Source organism: Bos grunniens, chromosome 19 (genome assembly GCF_055505025.1).
Source record: "Bos grunniens cultivar Pamir isolate PY7600 chromosome 19, Bosgru_T2T1.0, whole genome shotgun sequence".
NCBI classification, from domain to species: domain Eukaryota; kingdom Metazoa; phylum Chordata; class Mammalia; order Artiodactyla; family Bovidae; genus Bos; species Bos grunniens.
In genome coordinates, this window is record NC_141183.1 from 20787056 (window position 1) to 20807619 (window position 20564).

The 20564-nt window shown below is 53.3% G+C and overlaps 2 protein-coding genes across 5 annotated transcripts; both read right to left on the bottom strand.

Moving 5' to 3' along the window:
- Positions 1–6028: 6028 nt before the first annotated feature.
- HSD17B1 (hydroxysteroid 17-beta dehydrogenase 1) lies at positions 6029–8003 on the bottom strand. Its single transcript, XM_086357642.1, has 6 exons — positions 7873–8003; positions 7592–7759; positions 7268–7447; positions 6974–7067; positions 6368–6545; positions 6029–6278 (listed from the first exon to the last, which is right to left on the bottom strand). The coding sequence occupies exons 1-6, from the start codon at positions 7967–7969 to the stop codon at positions 6042–6044; spliced, it is 954 nt and encodes a 317-aa protein (XP_086213768.1). The 5' UTR covers positions 7970–8003; the 3' UTR covers positions 6029–6041.
- Positions 8004–11085: 3082 nt separating this feature from the next.
- Positions 11086–18074, bottom strand: NAGLU (N-acetyl-alpha-glucosaminidase). Of its 4 annotated transcripts, none has more exons than XM_086357638.1 (6): positions 17672–18074; positions 16709–16856; positions 15333–15479; positions 15081–15166; positions 13702–13958; positions 11086–12523 (listed from the first exon to the last, which is right to left on the bottom strand). In XM_086357638.1, exons 1-6 carry the CDS (start codon positions 18052–18054, stop codon positions 11319–11321), a joined length of 2226 nt encoding a protein of 741 aa, XP_086213764.1. In that variant the 5' UTR covers positions 18055–18074; the 3' UTR covers positions 11086–11318. The 4 variants fall into 4 exon arrangements, with proteins under 4 accessions (XP_086213764.1, XP_086213765.1, XP_086213766.1 ...); XM_086357639.1 differs by having other exon boundaries at positions 16709–16888; XM_086357640.1 differs by lacking the exon at positions 16709–16856.
- Positions 18075–20564: the final 2490 nt, after the last annotated feature.

Consider the following 20564-nt stretch of genomic DNA (forward strand, 5'->3'; position numbering starts at 1 on the left):
TTCTGGGGGTCTCTGCCCCCAGTTGACAAATCGACGTTGGTGGCAAGCCGACCAGGAGACCGAAGAAATGGACCTTGGCAAAGAAGCACCTGCATGCGAAATCTTGGGACACGCAGGCTGGTCTAGTGAGCTTGTTTGAGGAACCACGCAGGGTGAACCACTGCAAAGGCGGGAGACGAATATCCTTGAGTGGGCTGTAAAGATGGTAAAAGTAACCTGGAAGCTGATGTGGTTTGATCTCATTACTGCCAGGACTGCACAGGAAAATATAAACTGGCCATCCAGTGCTGTGTTGGTTGGCCTGTGGAAAGCCTTAAAACCTGAACAACTGTTCAGACCTGCCCTACCTGCCGCTAAATCCCTGCTGCCATGCCAACCCCAGCAGAGGCCTTGGAGAAACTCCTATTCAAGGTGGGTGCCTTCCATATCCCAGGTTATAGGATGCAGGCCGAGATTGCCTCCAGGTGAGACCCATTGGAGGCAATTGGTTGGAGCTCAACACCGATTGATCTTCCAGAAGTAAAAGGGGACAGCTTCAGTGGATACTGGAGCCAGTATACCTTAATTTCTTTTTCCTTTTTGGCCACACTGCCCAGCTTAGCTTGTGCAATCTTAGTCTCCCAATCAGGGATTGAGCCTGGGCCATGGCAGTGAAAGCCGGAATCCTGACCACTGGACTGCCGTGGAATTCCCCGGACATACTCTAACACATAGTCACCCTCAGAAGTTTTCCAGGCTCCCTCAGTACCACTGAATTACAGAGGGCAAAGAGTTGCAATCAGGAAGGTCCTTTTCACAAAACAAACTGGGCATTCTCCCTGCCCTCACACACACCCTGAAAATATCCAATACAAGGAACATAGTGGTCATTGATATCCTACGAGGTCAAACTCTGCAAACCTCTGTCAGGGAATTCTGCCTCAGTTCAGTTCAGTTCAGTCGCTCAGTCGTGTCTGACTCTGTGACCCCATGATCCGCAGCATGCCAGGCCTCCCTGTCCATCACCAACTCCCGGAGTCCACCCAAACCCATGTCCATCGAGTCGGTGATGCCATCCAACCATATCATTCTCTGTCGTTCCCTTCTCCTCCTGCCCTCAATCCCTCCCAGCATCAGGGTTTTTTCAAAATGAGTCAGCTCTTCACATCAGGTCACCAAAGTATTGGAGTTTCAGCTTCAGCATCAGTCCCTCCAATGAACACCCAGGACTGATCTCCTTTAGGATGAACTGGCTGGATCTCCTTGGAGTCTAAGGGACTCTCAAGAGTCTTCTCCAACACCACAGTTCAAAAGCATCAATTCTTCGGTGCTCAGCCTTCTTTATAGTCCAACTCTCACATCCATACATGACCACTGGAAAAACCATAGCCTTGACTAGACGGACCTTTGTTGGCAAAGTAATGTCTCTGCTTTTTAATGTGCTGTCTAGGTTGGTCACAGAGAAGGCAATGGCACCCCACTCCAGCACTCTTGCCTGGGAAATCCCATGGATGGAGGAGCCTGGTAGGCTACAGTCCATGGGGTCGCTAAGAGTCGGACACAACTGAGCGACTTCACTTTCATTTTTCACTTTCATGCATTGGATAAGGAAATGGCAACCCACTCCAGTGTTCTTGCCTGGAGAATCCCAGGGACGGGGGAGCCTGGTGGGCTGCCGTCTATGGGGTCGCACAGAGTCGGACACAACTGATGCAACTTAGCAGCAGCAGCAGCAGCAGGTTGGTCATAACTTTGCTTCCAAGGAGTGTCTTTTAATTTCATGGCTGCAATCACCATCTGCAGTGATTTTGGAGCCCAGGAAAAGTCAGCCACTGTGTCCACTGTTTCCCCATCTATTTGCCATGAAGTGATGGGACCAGATGCCATGATCTTAGTTTTCTGAGCTTTAAGCCAACTTTTTCACTTTCTTCTTTCACTTTCATCAAGAGGCTCTTTAGTTCTTCTTCACTTTCTGCCAAAAGGGTGGTGTCATCTGCATGTCTGAGGTTATTGATATTTCTCCCAGCAATGTTGATTCCAGCTTGTGCTTCCTCCAGCCCAGCGTTTCTCATGATGTACTCTGCATATAAGTTAAAAAAGCAGGGTGACAATGTACAGCCTTGACGTAGTCCTTTTCCTATTTGGATCCAGTCTGTTGTTCCGTGTCCAGTTCTAACTGTTGCTTCCTGACCTGCATACAGATTTCTCAAAAGGCAGGTCAGGTGGTCTGGTATTCCTATCTTTCAGAATTTTCCACAGTTTATTGTGATCCACACAGTCAAAGGCTTTGGCATAGTCAATCAGGGTTAAAGTAATCGAACCAGCGATGAAGCAACACCAACTGGGAACGGTAGGGGATGAACAGTAACTGTCAAGTGGGCAGGGCTTAAGGAATTAAACAGAAGAAACTATTCTAGAACTGCACTGCATGGGAATGGTACACCCTGCCCTTAATTCTTTCATCAGCCTGGTACAGTTGCTAAAAAGGCCAGATGGCTCATGGCAGCTGACTGTGGGCCAAGGAGAGTTGAACAAGCCCCCATGCACGTGGCTGTGCCCAACAATGCCACCCCTGCCATCTTAGGAACCTACCATGTAGTACTGGGCTTAGCAAATGCTTTTTTCACTCTACACCTGGCATCAACTTACCTTCATGTGGGAGGAGTGACAATGGACCTTTCAAGGCTTCCCAATGGTCACTTGCACAACCCCTCCACATGTCGTGGGATGGGAGCCCCAGACTTGTCTTTATACTCCTTCCCCACATCAGTAAAATGGCCCATTACATTGATGATATAATGTTAACATATGCAGACTTGCCTCTGCTTCAGGACCTTCTGCAGATGTTGCTGGAACATCAGTGAGGAGAGGATGGGTGGTAAGCCCTCAGAAAATTCAAGGCCCAGACAACCCCATAGAGTTTCGTGTCTCGGAAGCTGTGATCGATAAGTTACAAGCCTTTCCAACTCCTAAGAACAAGAAAGAGGTGCAAGCCTTTGTGGGGGATTTGGAGGGACTTTTATTCCCCACCCGGCCTGGTACCTCCATCCCTTATCCCACCTGGTAAACAGAAAGCACACGTGGGGCTGGGGGTCAGGGCAGCAAGCCACCTTTGAGACAGCAAGAATACCAGTGAAACACATCAAGGCACTGGGCCTCTCCCGGCAGGGACACCATTGGAGTTAGAGGCATCTGTGACTCCAAACACATGGCGGCAGAGACAAGAGAAGGCGAGAGCACCCTAGCTCTGGGAGGGGACAAACCCCAATACACCCCCATAGAGCCTCCTTGCAGTGTACACAGAACACCCCATCAGGTAGAGCCTCTCATGAAAAGAATAGTCTATCATGGTAAGAACTTCCCTCCCTGTCAAGAGCAGGGTTGAGACTATGTTCTATCAACCCACCTTTGCCAGGATTCAACCCCCACGTTACCTAAGTGGCCATTTGCAACAAAAGGGTACCTTGTGTACCAGTCCACTGTCTCTAGACATTCAAAGTGCTACTTGGCCCTGAGGAATGTGGAGATGCCTCTATACCTGGAGTGGCCCCTGCAGCTCGTAGAGAGGTGAGGTGGGAGCAGGGGTCCCCGCTGGTGCCTGGTATACAGATGGGTCTAACCAGGGCACCCCACCCACTTGGACTGCAGTTGCTATTCTGCCCAACAATGACATCATCTAGATGGAAACAGGAAGGAACTGCAGCAGCCAATGGGCTGAATGCAGAACAGTTGTGCTGTTCTAAACGATTAACCCCTCCGCAACAAGAGAAGCCACTGTAATGAGAAGCCCCTGCTCGCTACAAGTAGAGAAAGTCTGCACACAGCAATGAAGGCCCAGCTGAACCAAAACTAAAACAATGAATTAAAAAAAAGAATTGCACTTGCGTGCACACACACACACTCACTTGCCTGTACAGTTGGTGAAACGTGAATAAACTCTGGCGATTATAAAAATAAATAAAGGGGTTTACCCTACAGCTTGGACAAGGGGAAGCTGAGAGATGGATAAGCCCTGGTAAGGTCAAGATGTGTGAAGACATTTGTGTTCGTATGCAAGAACCTGAGATGGTCCTCACCGTTTTCCACATTCTGGTTCATAAGGCACTGACATCTCCTAGCAATCAGGAAGCTGATCCCCTGCCTAGGTACAAGCTCTAGAAACTGACCCTTCAGTAGATACAACAGATTGGGTGCATTGAAAAAGCAATCACTGAAGAGCCTGGATGGGATGGCGTATTGCCAAGAATACCCAATTGCCCTTGAAATATAGTGACATGGTTCATGCAGTAACAGCATGACCTATGTGGTCTATACAATGCCCAAAGGAACAGCCAAAGGAGTCAGGGGGCATCCATCGGAGTTCCCAGCCAGTGATGGATTGGTTGTTGAAACATACTCTACTTGGAGTGGACCATGCACCATTAAAAAAGGGAAGAAGGTGGGAATTCCCTGATGGTCCCATGGTTAGGACTCTGCTCTTTCACTGTTGAGGGTGCAGGTTTGACCCCTGGTCAGGGAACTAAGATCCCAAAAGTCACGTGGCCAAAAAAAAGAGAGAGAAGATGAAGGTCTGGTCCGGCATACTCAGCACCTCCCACCATGCCCCGTGCTCACATCTGACAGTGCTGCGTCCTTGGTCAATGCGCATGGCATGCACAACCAGGTCAAGTACCTAAGCCTGCCGCCGTCTTCTCTTCAGGGCCATGTGAGCGCATTCTGTGCTCACTGTCACAAATCATTAGACTTCGGTCTTTGTTCCCTCCTTTGGCCTGGGGAAAGTTACAGCACACACATGCCCTTACTGACGGCACCTAGCAAGCCTTAAATGATAACCAACAAAGCCCGTCCTGAGGTCTCTAATGAGAAAGCTGTCCTCCAAAATAGGATGCCTCTGGACATTATCGTGCAAGGCGCCTGTGCCATTACCCAGAGTACTGTGTGTTCGTACCTGACGAGTCCGCTAATGCATCTTCTTTATTAAGCTCCTCCTGGAGCATCCCTACTACTTTCCTCTGTTTGCAACCTCCCCATCTAGTCTCTGTCTCCACCCCTCCTCCAGCCCCAACCTCAGAGGAAATCAGATGTCTCTGCAACCCTGCAGGCCCTTTCAGTGGCTCCTGCCACTCCAGCTCCTTTTGCCGGCTTCTGGAAGGAGGTCTGCAGCCTCAGCTAGACCTCCTGGTGAGTCAGCTTCTGGGTGGGTCAGGATCCCTCCTGTTGAGTGTTGTCTAGGGCAGGGGGCAAGGAGGGGATGAGTGGGGCTGTTTCCTTTTTGCTCATTTAGCCTTGTTTCTTTTTTACACATCTGGCTTCTACAGGGAAACACAATGACAATAGTAATACCCCTAGTAGTAACAGTGTTAGACAGTGCCTGCTATTAAGACCTCTAATACCAGCACTTTGAGGCACTATCTCAGTTCATTCTTACCACAATCCATGATATGTGTGTGCCTACAGCGCTCAGTTGTGTCTGATTCTTTGTGACTCCATGGACTGTAAGCCCTCCAGGCTCCTCTGTCCATGGAATTCTCCAGGCCAGAGTACTGGAGTGGCTTGTCATTTCCTCCTTCTGGAGATCTTCCTGACCCAGGGACCGAACCAGTGTCTCCTGCATTAGCAGGCGGATTCTTTACCACTGCGCCACCTGAGAAGCCCCCACATAGGTATCATACCCATTTTTCAGGTAAGAAAACAGACTCAGAGAGGTCAGAACGTTGCCTAAGGTTCCGTGACTCTTGGGAGCCACGTTACAAGCCGACTCTCCCCCGCCAGGTCCACCTAACTCCAATGGCTGCAGACACCCCTACGCCAAGAATATAGGGAATGCTCTACCTGCCCTTCGGGGAACTTGAGGCCTGACCTTAGGCTAGCTCTTCCCCTTTCTGGGCCTCGGTTTCCGGAGGTATCACTCGGGCTAACACCGTCTTTCGCGATCATCCACTCACTGTGCGCGCCCGTGGTCACTTAGGTCAGCCCAGTCAAAGCCCCTTTCCGTTACCCAAACGCACCCCACCCCCCGGGGCCGCAAAGGAGAGCGCGGGAGACAGCAGCGGATTAGGCCTTTATTGCGGGGCGAGAGGAGCGCGGAGCTCAGATGCCTCCAGTTTACCGGCTTCTGCCTCCGCCCCGGCGCCGTCGGAGCCCTCGGCGGCCTTGTCGTGGAACGCTGACTTGTGCGCAGCGGCGACGTAGCTGGAGCCGCTGGGGTCAGAGAAGCGCAGCTGCACCAGTGGCAGGAATCGCTCGGTGGTGAAGTAGCGCAGGGCCGGGCGCGGGGCGCGTAGCGCCTGGAGGAAGACCTGCAGCAGCGGGAGGAGGCGCGCTGGCCGGGGCTGGGCTGGAGAACCCGGGGGCCACCCCCGCTCCCGCAGTCCTGCTCGGCCCTTACCTCGACCACCTCCTCCGGGTCCTGACCCGCCTCACGTATGACCCTCTCGCAGTGGCGACGGTAGCGGTTGAAGAGGTCGCGAGTCTCGACGTCCGCGCGGTCCAGCATCCCGCCCAGGCCGCCCTCCACCTTCTCGGGGAAGGGGGTGTGCACCGGGCCGCACTCGATGAGGCTCACGCTGCGGGCCGGAGAGCGGCGAGTGAGCGCGGGCGGATGCAAGCCCAGAAGGGAGGGCCAGAGCGGGGCTCGGGCTGCGAGCATTTATTTGAAAGCGGGTTTACAGCCGGAAAAGCGCCCCCACATCCCTTGGAGGTTGTGAGAGAGGCTCTGGCGTCAGAATGCCAACCTGGCCGGGTCACTTAAAACGGTGTGACCTTGGGTCAGTCACCGAGCCTCTCTGGGCCTGAGCTGCCCAATACCGACGCCTCACCAGCAGGGTGGACAGGTGGAACAAGAGGACCCGCGCCAAGCGCCTGTACTGTGCCTGGCGCACAAGCAACGGGAGCCGCACTGGGGAGAATGCCTGAGAGCGGTTCCAACAAGATGGGGTGCTGAGGTTCCCAAAGTCAGGGGTCAGGGGGTCCCCGGGGCAGGGCGGTGACTCACTGGACCCCGAAGGGCTGCAGCAGAATCGCCAGACTCTCGCACAAACCCTCGAGCGCGAACTTGCTGGCGCAGTAAACGGCGTTGAAGGGAAGCGCTGGGAGGGAGAGGAGTCTGCTGGGGCGCGTCCGGGAAGGGGTCCGCGGGGAGGGGCGCCGGAGGGTCCCGGGGCAGCCTCACCAGGCCCCTCCCCTTTTGTTGGACCCCCTCTTCCCCATCGCTCCTGCTGAGCCACCCCTCCCCCCCCCCCCCCCCCCCCCCCCGCGCGCCTCTGGCCCTTGGTCGCGTTCCGCTCACCCATCAAGCCGCCTATGCTCCCGGTCACCAATATGCGTCCCGAGCGGCGGCGCTTCATGTCCGGCAGGAAGGCCTGCAGCATCCGCACGGTCCCCGTTAGGTTCACGTCCAGCACGGCGTCCACGCTGCCCTCCTTGTGTGCCTCCAGCGGCCCCACCAGGCCCCGGCCTGCGTTACACACTGCGGGGAGAGAGACCCGACCCCGCCGCCTCACGCACGGCCCTCCTTCCCGCCCGTCCCCCCCGTGCTCCGTGGGCTTCGGGACATCTTGGTTTGGACACAGAGCGAAGAAGGCTCTCGGGCTTGTTTTGCCGGGAGGCTCACCCAGCACGTCCACGCGGCCCTCGGTCACGCGTGCCTGGGCAGCGGCTATGGAATCTGCATCCCTCACGTCCAGCTGCAACGTCTCCAGGGAGCCGGGAAGGCACCCTCGGGACTGGGCGGCCTCCAACAGTGGGCCTTGTGACGCCAGGTCCCTCAGCGTGGCATACACTGGAGGTTCAGGGAGAGGACAAGGCTCTGAATTCCGGTCTTTCAGCCTTACTTAGGCCCCCTTAGGCCGGGAAGGAGTTGCTCCCTTCTCTCCACCCCGTTCCATCAGGTACCTTTGAAGCTCTGGGACGGGTCGGACGCCAGTCGCAGGGCCAGGTGTAGGCCAATGCCGGAGGAACAGCCGGTAATGAGTACTACAGTGCGGTCCATTGGGATGTGCGCAGGGAGAGATCCCGGATATGCTGGGCTCTGGTCTCCGGGGATGGATATCACCTGCTTCGCTCCGCCCCTGCCCACCAGGGTCCCCACCCCTTTATTATGTCTGCAGCACAATCTCAAGGCTGAGCCCTCCTGTGGGTCCCTGGCCTGCTCTCCAGGTCAAGGCAGAGAAGAGGGCCCCTGGCTTAGAAAGCCCCTTCTTTAAGTTGTTAGTCAGAGGGAGGGTGAAGTTTTGCACACAGGAGGTATGAAGCTCCCATGTGGGCGCTGAGTGCCCTGGGCAGATCTTGCCTTGGCAAGCCTCTGTCCCAGCAAGCCTCTGTACCACAGGGACAATTTTTTGCCAAAGTTAGCGGCTGAGGGTGTGAAAGTGTTTTGGAAGGGTATTCTTGGTTCAAAGGTCAGGTGTGTATATGTGTGTTCAGTTGCTGGGTGGTGTCTGACTCTTTGCCACCCCGTGGACTGTAGCTAGCCAGGCTCCTCTGTCCATGGAATTCTCCAGGAGTGGGTTGCATTTCCTACTCCAGGGCATCTTCTTGACCCAGGGATCCAACCCATGTCTCTTGTGTCCCCTGCATTGGCAGGTGGATTCTTTACCACTGCGCCACCTGGGAAGCCTCAGAGATCAGGAGTTAGTATTAAAGCTGAGGAAGCTTGGTGGCTGAGTGAGCCAGGAAGCAGCCTGATCTGGCTTTGACTGGTGAGGGATGTAATCCAACCTTGGAGGGAGTGAACACGCACCAATGAGTGAAGACGAGCTGATCAGCTTAATAGATGGTGTTTTGAGAGACAAGGACATGACAGATATAGGAACTATGCTGAGTGGCAAAAATCACTGCAGCAGACATGATGTGGCCATGTGCTAGTTAGACGCTAATGTGACCCATTCTAATGTGATGGAAGGCTTTTGGTAATGCAGAATAACCCACTTTCAAAACAATACCAAACAGGTATTTTGGTAAAAACCTGTAGCAGCTTGTTACATTAGGGTGAGAAAAGAGAAATCAAAAAGCAGAGAAAGGGGACATATTGTAGTCCCCAAGTACTGTTAAATCTCTAACTGGGCAAGGGTCTGATCAAAGAGTTCTTTTAAGAATATTGGATACTTGGAGATGAGCACTCAGAAACTGGACTGGAGAATGCTGCCAGGCTCTTGATTTTAATTTAAGCTACGCGTAAAGTATAACAAACTTTTGTTAACCAGACACATTTTTCAGTAACAAAGAATGGAATAAATGCCAGATATTTCCCCTGGGGATGTCCTGTCTCTTCAGGGAAATGTGTTCTGTATTCTGTAAATTTTCCCCTGGCCTAAATTAAATGATTATTTGTTCCAGACAAAGGAGTATTTATTAGACTATTTCAAAGTGACACCATCAGGGCTTCCTGGATAACTCTGTGGTAAAGAATCCTCCTGCCAACGCAGGAGACATGGGTTCAATCCCTCATCCAGGATGATCACACACGCCTCGGAGCAACAAAGCCCGGGAGCCACAACCACTGAGCTCATGTGCCCTAGAGTCCTTGCTCTGCAACAAGAGAGGTGACTACAGTGAGAAGCCCGTCACTGGAACTGGAGAATAACCCCCATGACTGAAACTAGAGAAAAGTTCACACAGCAATAGACCCAGCACAGCCAAAAAAGAAAAAGTCACACCAGCAGAAAAATGTCAAATAGTTCAGCTAGACACAGTCTCTTAAGATTCTGTATGTCCTGGCACTTTAGAAATGATATGCCACTGATGTAAGATTCACCTTTTTCATTTTTTTCAATATTTTATCAATATAAAACTACTGCCACATCCTTTGGAATTCCCAGGTGGCTCAGTGCCTGCCAATGCAGGAGATGCAGGAGATTCATGTTTGATCCTTGGGTAGGGAAGATCCACAGGAAGAGGAAATGGCAACCCACTCTAATATTGTTGCCTGGAGAATACCATGGACAGAGGAGCCAGGGGGGCTACGGTCCATGGAGTGGCAGAGTCGGACTTGACTAAGCACGTGTGAGCGCGCCAGATCCTTACACTTTCTTCTTCAACTAGGAGTGTTCTCAAATCTTAAAGTGTTCTTGGGACTTCTCTGGTGGTCCAGTGGCTAAGACTCCTGCTTCCAATGCAGAGGGCCTGGGTTCAGTCCCTGGTCAGGGAACTAGAATCCACATGCCACAACTAAGAGTTTGCATGCTATGACTAAAGACCTCACACGCCGCAAGGAAGACGGAAGATCTTCCGTGTCACAGCTAAGACCCAGGGTAGCCAAATAAATAAATTTTAAAAATTAAAGTATTCTGTTTCTCATCATTAGCAAATGTTTTAGCTTTCTAAATATTTGTATTTAATGGTTGCTTCTAGGGTTTTGTTTTTGCAGTTTAGAAACTCTTAGGAATATAAAGACTTATCCCTTCTGCTTGAAACAGCAGGGGTGAACACTAACCAGACTAGCCTAAGTGAAAAATGAAAAGATTCTTCACTAAGCACAGTGATAACCTGATATAAGTTAGATTTGGAAGGAATGTTTTAATTACCTCTTCTAGCCTGAATACATGAATTCTTTCAGATCAGGAAAGACTAGACAAAGCAGCAGCAGCTGATTATAATTTGGTTTATGGTCTGTCAGATGTTCTGTGATAGGAAATCTGAAATGACGGTTAAAGGGGAAAAAAGTTCCATAAAATTTGCTGTAAGCGATATAGAGGCTTGTTTTCTGAAGTATTCTTATAAGAAAAACAAGTATTTGTAAAAATGGTTTCCGTGTCAAGTATTTGTCAATTAAAGCTGAATTGTATTCTATCCTTGTAATATTTCATTATTTTGAAAGATTTATATAATCAATTCTGGATGTATGACCAATAAAACTAATAAAACAAAACACTGAGGAAGCCAAGGCAAGCGGGCAGGGAGACCTGACCTCACCAGCGCCCAGGCTACAGACCCGAGTCCTCGCCGGCATCATGACATTGACATTCTTTTTTTGTTTTTGCTGTGCCACATGGCATGTGGGATCTTAGTTCCCTGACCAGGGATGGAACCTGCACCCCCTACAGTGGAAACAAGGAGTCTTAACCACTGGACTGCAAGAAGTCCAGCACTGACATTCTGACACACCCATCCAGGTGATTTACCAGTTTATTAAGTTGTATTAAAACAGTACTTTGATCCCGAATTTGGGATGTGGGGGAAGGCAGCTCAGCCCCTCCAGATAGTCCGCGCCTGACCCCATGGGTCAGTGAGTTCCTTCACTCAGGCCTGCGGTGCTCCTGTGACGCCTGCCCAGCCCCAGGCCCTGGAAACCTGCTCAGGTTTGGAGTCTGGGGAGAAGGTGGCTTGAGAGTAGTTAATTGTCAGAAGGAGACAGCCCGGGGGTAATATTTGAGGAAGAGCTTCTTGACCAGGTCCACTGTGTCTCCTTCAGGCTGACTAGGATATCTCCTTGTGCCAAGGACAAAGGTCTGTTCGAGTTGGAAGGCGTTCCTGTCAAACTGGTGCTGCTGGAAGGGGACACCCTGGACCAGGCTCTCCACCAGCGTCTCTGTGAAGAGCCGCCAGCGGGGGGCGTAGTAGTCAGCCATCAGTCCTGCCAGCTGCTTGTTGGCGTAGTCTAGGATGTTGCCCTCTGGCCCCCACAGGGTCAGCTGGTAGCGGCTGTTCTGCTCATAGAAATGGGCCTCAGTCTCACTGACTGCTGCCTGTCGGGCCTGCTCCAGCCAGCTGCCCAGCAGGAAGTGGCAGTCACTGGCCAGCACCTGGTCAAGGGCAGGCAGGAGCTCATAGGCCAGGATGCCTCCTGCCCTCGTCAGGGGAACCAGCTCCTTCTTCAGATAGGCGGTCCTCATCTCTTCGTAGTACAAGCTGACCAGCTCCTGGACTGCCTGGCGGGTCACGTCTACCAGGTCATAGCGGAAGGCTGGGCTGCTGGCCAGGGTGGAGGTGGCTGCCAGCAGCAGCCGCCAGGCTTCAAATACATCTGATCGGTTGTACCAGACAGTGGTGACCATCTGTAGGGATGGTCGCCTGACCAGTGGGCTGTGATTGTGTCCCCGGCACTCCTCGCCCGAGCAGTTGTAGACACTTCTTAGCAGCAGCCGCCACGCTGCCTCTGCATCCCCATGGGAAACCCCATACCGCCGGGCTGCAAAGCTGGTCACCCAGGCCCCCAAATCGGCCACTGGGTCCTTCTGCCAGCCCAGCTCGGCCATGAGGGCGTAGACCACCTCGTTCTGGCCGATGCCCTCGGGGGCCATGCCCGTGCCTACCATGGTGGAGTTAGGGAAGTGGCGGGCAGTTGTGGGGCCTTGGTTCACAGACTCCAGGGCCCCGAACAGGCCATGGTTGCCCCCGAAGTTATGCAGCATGCACCAGATGAAGGGCTGGCCCTGGAAGGAGGCTGTGCGGATGTACACGGGCTGGCTCTCAGCGAACAGGTCCAGAACGAGGAGGCGGCCACGGGGCACGGCACCCAGCACAGCCGCCACCTGGGCGGGCCCCCAGAACTCAGGCTGGTGCTGGAAGAGCCAGCCTTGGAGCAGCCACACAGCATCAGGGTCCACTGTGGGAGGCAGAGGACAGGAGGGTGATGAGAGGAGAGGGGGCACGGAGTATTCACCCCACTTTACAGATGAAGAAACAGAGGTCCAGAGAAGTTAAATGACTCTATCACACTCTGTCATGTCCCTGTAAATCATCTCCCCACCCACGTTATCAGGACATTTCATCACACATACCCTTCCCCTGGGACTACCAGTTGAGCACTGCAAAGCTTCAGGGAGCATCAGAATTACCCAGAGGCCTGGGCCCCAGCCCCCCTCATTCTGATTCAGGAGATAGGGGAGGTTGAGAACCTGCAATCCAACAGGCCCTGGGGTGACGCTGCTGGTCCCAGACCACACTTGGAGCACCGCTGCTCAAGGAAGCCTGAGCCAATTCACCCCAATCTGCCCCTTCCCAGCTGACACAGAGGCCTCCCCAAGCCATCCCTGACCTGGCCCTTCTCCTGCCCTCCCTTGTTCGTGGCTGGGAGGAGTGCTGTGTTCCTATCTGTGTACCAGGAAGGGCACCTTATTGATTGGGGGCACATCTCTAACCTCTAGCCTACCAGCATACACATGTGTGCGTGTGTTAAGCCACTTATTCATGTCCAACTCTTGGCAACCCTGTGGACTGTAGCCCTCCAGGCTCCTCTGTCCATGGAATTCTCCAGGCAAGAATACTGGAGAGGATATGCACACCTTCCTCCAGGGGATCTTCCCAACCCAGGGATTGAACCTGTTATCTCTTGTGTCTCCTGCATTGGCAGGCAGGATCTTTACCACTAGCGCCACCTGAGAAGCCCTCAGCATGGAGGTAGAGACCAAATAGAATATTTTCAATAGTCAGCACTTAATGACACTTTACTCTGGGCCGGGCATCAGTCTATTTATGAGCGAGCCCCTTTTGTAGATGAAGCAGCTGAGGTACTGGGAGGGAGGGGAGCTGCTGCAAGTCTCGCAGGCAGGAAGTGGCAGGGCCGGTGAGGGAGCAGGGTGTCCGCTCCAGGGCTCACCTCTCAATCACAGCGTGACTAAATGAGATGATGTTTGTGTACAAGTGCTTGGGAAATGGTAAAGTGCTGTGTGTCACAGTGAGGTGTTACAATTCCCCATCCCTCCTCCCAACCCCCTGACCTCTGCCAACTCCATCTCGAGGGCCCAGGGGACTTCCCTTTCTCACCTCCCACTGGCACCGTACCTGCGGTCATGGCCTGGTACACAGCAGTGGTGGCTGCAGCCAGGTAAGAGGGCTCCGAGGACGGGGGCTGCATCTCGTTGAAAGTGTCAGCCCCGTAGATGTGGTCCGTGCCAAACTCTTTGGTCAGCTCCCGCAGGAAGAGGCTCCCCACGAGGGGGAAGAGAGGATCTTCTGGAGCCAGGAGGAAGGAGCAGGAGTAGGAGCAGTTGAAATGGCCCCAGTTGCCCATCTGGGTGACATTGACCTGAGGGAACACCCTAGTGTGGGGGAGGGGGTGACAGTTCAGACATTTACCGGAGGCCGATGCAGTACTTTCCTCCAGCCTCACTGACACCTGCCGTTCTGGGAGCCCTCATGCCTCTGGGCCTTTGCCCATGCTGTGCCCTGGGCCTGGAGCTCTCGCTTCCCCCCTCCCTGCTGATGCATCTGGTTACTTCTTGACATCCTTTTCGTGTCCCGTCTGGAAAGCTTTGGCTGTCTCTCCTCCTCCCACAGAGGATGAGATGGTTGGATGGCATCACCAACCAATGGACATGAGTTTAAGCAAACTCCAGGAGATAGTGAACGCCAGGGAAGGGAAGTCTGGCCTTCTGCAGTCCACAGGGTGGCAAAGGGTCAGACAGGACTGAGTGACGGAACAACAAGAAGCCCTTCCCTATGGCTTAAATAAATGATACCACCTCTGTGCTGAGCCCTTGCTGCTCCTCTCTTCCCCAAGCAGAAGTGACCTTGATGGAGAATTGGTCCACATCCATTCCTTATCACTGGGTTGTATCCCCCTGGCAACGTGTCTCCCACCAGGAGCAGGGTCTCTGTGCACCTTCGTGGCTGCATCCCCAGCCCCCAGCCCAGGGCCTGCTCTGGCAGCCCCAGACAGTCTGACAAACGTCGGCTAAATGTACGAATGAGTTTCTTGCCGCCGAGCTGAGAAGGCCAAGGAGTGGCCAGTGGGGCCAGCAGCATGTGCTGAGCGCTGAGGGCAGTGGGAACCAGGCACTTATAGGCCCAAGGAAGGTGATAACTGATGCTGGGGGCCCCTGGCAAGGCTTCCTGAAGGAGAGGAGGTCTCAGTTGGGCCTTGAAGAAATTGACCAGCCACAGTTGAGGATGTGTATAGCACAGAGGAGCAGAGGAGCACCCCTACCATCACTAAGAGCTGCCATTTGCTAAGACTCTGTGCCAAGCCATACATATATTTTACAAGTGAGGAAACTGAGGCCCAGAGCAGTCAAGGTCACATGGCTAGTCAGTAACAGAACTAGGAATCAAGCCCAGGCCTACATCCAGAGCTTGAGTTTTTCTTCAAATAGTGTCTCGCAGGGGAATATATATTCTCTCTCTGAGCTGAATGGGGAGGGGGTGGGGGTAGGGTACATCACCTGGTGAGAGCCTTGGGGACATGCCCTGCAAACGCCGGCAGCACAGGGATCATACCAAACGAGCGCATCCGGTCAAGGATTCGATGCTGGGAGGAACAGAAGGGGTGGTGGTGAGCATGCCCGACCCCCCCCCACCCCGCCCCGCCAGGGGGAGGTCTCCTCTTCCCAAGGCACACAGAGTCCCCCTACTCCCACCCCAGACCTGTGACTATCCAGCATCAGTTCTGCCCCTTCCATTCTCCATCCTTTTACCTGCAGGTAAAGCTGCTTGAGGTGCCAGGATGGGGGCAGGGGGCCACTCCAGGTGTGCAAGTTGCCCATGCGCCCCCAGGCCAGGAAGGCAGGACCAGTGAAGTATTCGTCAATCTCTGTCTGGGTCAGACCCAAGGCCAGATACACCTGAGGAGGAAGGCAAGCCCCACACATATAAATCACTCATCTCTATTCACTGATTCATTCACTCGACAAACACACATCCCTCTCTTCTCTGTGCCCTAGAGTTCCTAAGACAAGCTCTGATCCCTGCCTGCAAGGAGCCCACAGTCCAGAAGAAATAGATCAGTTAGCAGGTGAGTTTGCGAATGTCACTCTTGGTGCATAGGTGGGGTGAGGCACAGAGGGGTTCTCCCTCAAATGGGGAAGGGGCTTAGAAGGCTTCATGGAGCAAGCAGCCTAGCATGATGGGTGAGGGCAGCTCTGCAAGGAGCTTAAGCAGCCCCAGGTGCAGCCAGAGCTCTCAGGGCTCAGCCATGGAAGCTCCCAGGCTGGGCAGAACCTGATGGTAACAGGGAACTCCTGGGTGTGTTCAAAGTTGAAGGTCTCCCCTAGATTCACATTTCAGAAATGACACTCTGGTACAACTCTGAGAGCCAGGAGTCTTGTTTTGAAAGGAAAATATTTCTTAAGAGAGCTCTCTAAGTGCTAATGACCAGGAGGTCACTAAAGAAGTGTAATTTATGCATGTCTCAGCCAGAATGGAATCTGACTTTTTAATCTGATCAAGTCATCCAAAAGGCCTCCTAGAAACTCAAGATACTTATCAGGCCTTTACCCTAAAATAACTTGCAATCAATGTCTGTCAGTCACAATTCCCATCAGGGAACTTCTAACAGTCTCATGGCTTCCAAAAAAAAAGCCCCTACTTCTCTTTCTCAGAGCACTCTTTCAGGTATCTGAGCCTGTGTTTCCCAAATGGCAATTAGTAAAGTCTCCCAAATAAACTCTTCTTATATGCAGCCTCTTGCATTATTTTTTGGTTGATGCTCTTCAGAGGCTGTGGTGGGCAGGCGACCAAGGAGAGGAGACTGAGAGCCTGAACTGGCGCCATGAAGAAGGATGGAGAGGAAGAGGACAAGGCAGAGCAATAGCTGCTAATGAAACAGAATCCAGAGAAGCAGCTGACTGACCCAGGTGGTGTGGGGAGACAGGGAAACCTGGCTTCTTAATGTTTACTGGGGGTGCTGGGGTCCAGCCCTGGGGAAGTCCTCCCACGAGTGTGTCTCAACCATGGAAGCTGGGAGGCTGGAGCCATCACTCCTGCTACCAACACTTCTGGAGCCCTAGTCTCTGTGCCAGATACTGAGCTGATGTGGGGCAGGCAGGACACCTGGGGTGTGGTTGGCACCCACCCGCTGCCAGATGGCCTCCTGGCCGCTCCAGGCCAGCGCCAGGTTGATTCCATTCAGCGCCATCCAGTCGATCTCCTGCTCCCAGCGGGCCCAGTCCCACCACAGGAAGGAGTAGCTTTGTGTGCACACATTCTGGTAATAGCGGTACCTGCAGGCAGGGGCAGGAGCTGGGGCACGGCCCTAGGGGCAAAGAGGAGGTCTCTCAGCCCTAAGGGTACACAATCGGGGGAAGACCTGGGGGAGCAGCTTGCCCTGCTACCCCAGATGGAGCCCAGAGAGGAGTGACTCCGGGTGTGGCCTCTAGACTACTGCTTCACTCCAGGATCCAACCCAGATGCAGCAGACACTCTGAGGCTTGAGCTTCCGAGGTGTCCACCCACCTATCCCCAGCACTCAGCTCTCTAGCCTCCTAGATATCTGAGAGGGCACATTCCATTTTCATTCCTACTCTGGGTACAGTGTGCCCCTGCCCTGTAAGGGGGATCCCTTTCCCCAAAGTCTAATGGGGAGACAGCTGTGTGAACCCATCATCTCAGGACAGTGGGGCAAGCGCTCGAGCAGACGCCTGTGCCAGGCTGGGTGTCACTCCTCAGGGAGCATCTTCGAAGAGAGGGTGGGGTAGGAACGGAACAGCATTTACTGCTCACCGATCGTGCACCACAAATTCTACACCCCGCACCGTGCAAATCATCACAATAAGAAAGGCACCACTGCATGGTAGAGGTCATTGTTTCCACTTTTCCGTTGTTTCCCGCTGAGGCTCAGAGAGGCCAAGTGACTTACTCAAGGATACTCAGCTTTTAGAATCAGAGCTGGAGTCTGAAGCCAGTGCTTGCTAGCAGCCGGGCACTGGGGCGGGGCGGGGACTTCGGCCCGAGGGGGCGCCCCTGGCGGGGGGAGGGGGCGGGAACGGGGGCAGCGGGAGCTGTAGGGGAGCCGACCGGCGGGGTCCTGTCGCGGTACCTGTTGGGTGTGGCCTCGGTCAGCTCCTCCGGCACAGCGGGCAGGGGCTGCGGTAAGCGCAGCTGAGAGCCCGACCAGGCCACGTGGCAGCCGCAGAAGTCGCGCAGGTATCGGTGGAGCCCCGCGGCGGCGGCCACGCCCGTGGAGCCGAGCACCTGCACCCGTGTCCCGGCACCGCCGCCGCTCAAGCGGTAGGTGTCCAGGCCGGACTCGGTCGCCAGGGAGCGCTCCACCGACACGGAGAAGGCGGCCGCTGGCCCGGGCCCCAGAAGCCGGACTAGCAGCTCCCGCACGGCGGCCGCCTCTCGGGCCTCGTCCCCGGTCGAACCTCCCGCCGTGAGGAGCAGGAGCCCCAGAGCCGCGGCCACCCCCATGGCCTCCATGGTCCAGCGGTCCTCAGCCCGGCTGTGGCCCCGTGGGGAACCAATGGGGACCGGGGACCAGGGACCAGGGCCGGCCCGGCCGCGCCCAATCAGCTGCGGGCCTCAGGTCACGTGGAACTGAAGGTAAAACCCGCCGGCGACCGGGAAACCCAGCTTCGGGGCCCCGCACCAGCTTCTTGTGGGTATTTTCCGACCACACTCGGTCCAAGAGCGCGTGACTCTAGTGATTTCAAAAGTCCAGGATGGGATGTGACTCGCAGCCTTTCACAAGCGCCCTTGGGTATAATGTGCTTTCACGTACAAATCACTTCTTCCATCCATCCTACCATTTGATAAATATTTGACATTGATTTTGTACCAGGCACTACCACCCCTCTCCTGAGACCTACAAACCAAGTACTTATATAAACAAAGATGAATATTATACAATTGACCCTTGAACTGTGCGCGTTAGGAGTGCTGACCCCACTGGCAGTTGAGATATAACTTTACAGTCAGCCCTCCTGTATCCAGGGTACTACACCCGCAGATCATATAGTACAGTAACTCGTATTTATGGGAAAACATTCCTGTGTAAGTGGACCTGTGCAGTTCAAATGGGTGTTGTTCAAGGGTCCAGTGTAGTTGTGATGCTGTGCAGGGTACCCAGCCAAAGGCTTCCAAAGGGATGTGACATTTAATCTGAATTAAATTGGGATTGACTAGGAGAAGACGAAGGGGAAGACCATTCCTTGAAGAAAAAAATACACATATGAATACCCAGGAAGGGTAAGGAAAGAGCTGAGCAGGTTTGAGGAACTAAAAGGTCAGGAAGTCGGAGGACAGATGTGTCATGTGAGCCTGGGCTGACCAAGGAGCAGGGTGTAGTGGATGTGTCAAGGGCTCTCATGTGATCCCTAAGTGGTAGCAGCTGCTGAACAGGACGGGCGTTATCTTTTTTTTTTTAACTTCTCATTTTATACTGGAGTATGGCCAGTTAACAATGCTGTGATAGTTTTAGGCACACAGCAAGGGACTCAGTCATACATATACATGTATCCATTTTCCCCCAAACTCCCCTCCCTTCCAGCCTGCCACATAACATTGAGCAGAGTTCCCTGTGCTATACAGTAGGTCCTTATTGGTTATTCATTTTAAATATGGCAGTGTGTACATGTCCATCCCAAACTCCCTAACTAATCTGTCCCCCCATCCTTCCTCCCTGGCAACCATAATTTTGTTCTCTGTGACTCTTCCTGTTTTGTAAATAAGTTCATTTGTATAATTTTTTTTAGATTCTGCATATAAGGGATGTCATATGATATTTCTCCTTCTCTGACTCACTTCACTCAGTATGACAATCTCTAGGTCCATGCATGTTGTTACAAGTGGCATTATTTCCTTCTTTTTAATGACTGTTATTCCACTGTGTATATGTACAACATCATCTTTATCCATTCCTGTCAATGGACATTAGGCTGCTTCCGTGTCTTGGCTGTTGCAAACAGTGCTGCAATGATCACTGGGGTGCATGTATCTTTTTGGACCATGTTTTCTCTGGACATATGCCCAGGAGTGGGATGGCAGGGTCACATGGTAGGTCAACTTTTAGTTTTTTAAGGAACTTCCATACAGTTCTCCACAGTGGCTGCACCAATTTACATTCCCACCAACAGTGTCAGAGGGTTTCCTTCTCCAGGACGGGGATTGTCTTCATTTTACATACTGGGAAACTGAGGGCCAGAGAAAGGAAGTAACTTTGAGAAGATCAATGACAAGTAGGACAGCAGGACTAGGACTAGAACCAGAAAGTCTTAAGTCTCAGATGAGTGTTCTTGCCACCATCCCCTGAGAGATGCAACATTTCATGCTGCTTACCGGCAGCGAGGGGTTGAGTAGGGCTGTGTGGTGGCCAGGAGTGGTGGGCCCTTTGGAAAGACTGCACTTTCTAAAAGGATTCTGAGCCCTTTTGGAGGCAGGTGCAGCTTTTACCAGATTGTCAGGCCTGAGTGCAGCTGCTTAGAGACAGGAAAGGGGTCAGAGGAGGGTTGCCAACTCAGGACATCCAGAGGGAATGTGGGAAGCCACTGAGCTTACTCCACCCCCTGCCCGCAGGTTCGGACTCAAGCTATGGTGCCCACGGCCTTGTTCCTGGCTCAGTGGGCAGCAAGTGCAGGAGGTGCGGCCCTGTTCCATTCTACTCAGTTCCTAGTATCAATCAGAGGCTTTTCAGCTTTTTCTGGAAAGGACCTCCTCGACCTGCCCAGAGAGATGGGCCCTTGTGGAGCTATAGCTTGTAGCCCCCCAGGCCCTTCTCCACTCCAACACCCGCTCCAAACACCTCTTGCTCCAGGTGAGATTCAGCAGACTCTCCTCCTCCAAGGACCTGTTTTGCCAGTAATCTGGGTCTCAGGGAATGCGCTGCTTGGGGGAACTGAGCTGCAGGTGCACCGTCAGGCTCAGGTTACCTCTCTGTGGGGCCTTCATGCAGAATGGCAGATGGTTGCTGGCAGGGACAGCAGGTTGGGGAC

Coding starts and splice junctions, on each gene's coding strand:
- HSD17B1 (XM_086357642.1), bottom strand. CDS start 7,969: ATGGACCGCACTGTAGTACTCATTACCGGCTGTTCCTCCGGCATTGGC. Junction 7,068..7,267: donor GAGCATAGGCGGCTTGATGG/GTGAGCGGAACG, acceptor TCTCCCTCCCAG/CGCTTCCCTTCAACGCCGTT. Junction 6,546..6,973: donor CTGCAGCCCTTCGGGGTCCA/GTGAGTCACCGC, acceptor TCCGGCCCGCAG/CGTGAGCCTCATCGAGTGCG.
- NAGLU (XM_086357638.1), bottom strand. CDS start 18,054: ATGGAGGCCATGGGGGTGGCCGCGGCTCTGGGGCTCCTGCTCCTCACG. Junction 15,480..16,708: donor AGGAGGCCATCTGGCAGCGG/GTGGGTGCCAAC, acceptor CTTCCTCCTCAG/GTGTATCTGGCCTTGGGTCT. Junction 15,167..15,332: donor TCAAGCAGCTTTACCTGCAG/GTAAAAGGATGG, acceptor TGTTCCTCCCAG/CATCGAATCCTTGACCGGAT.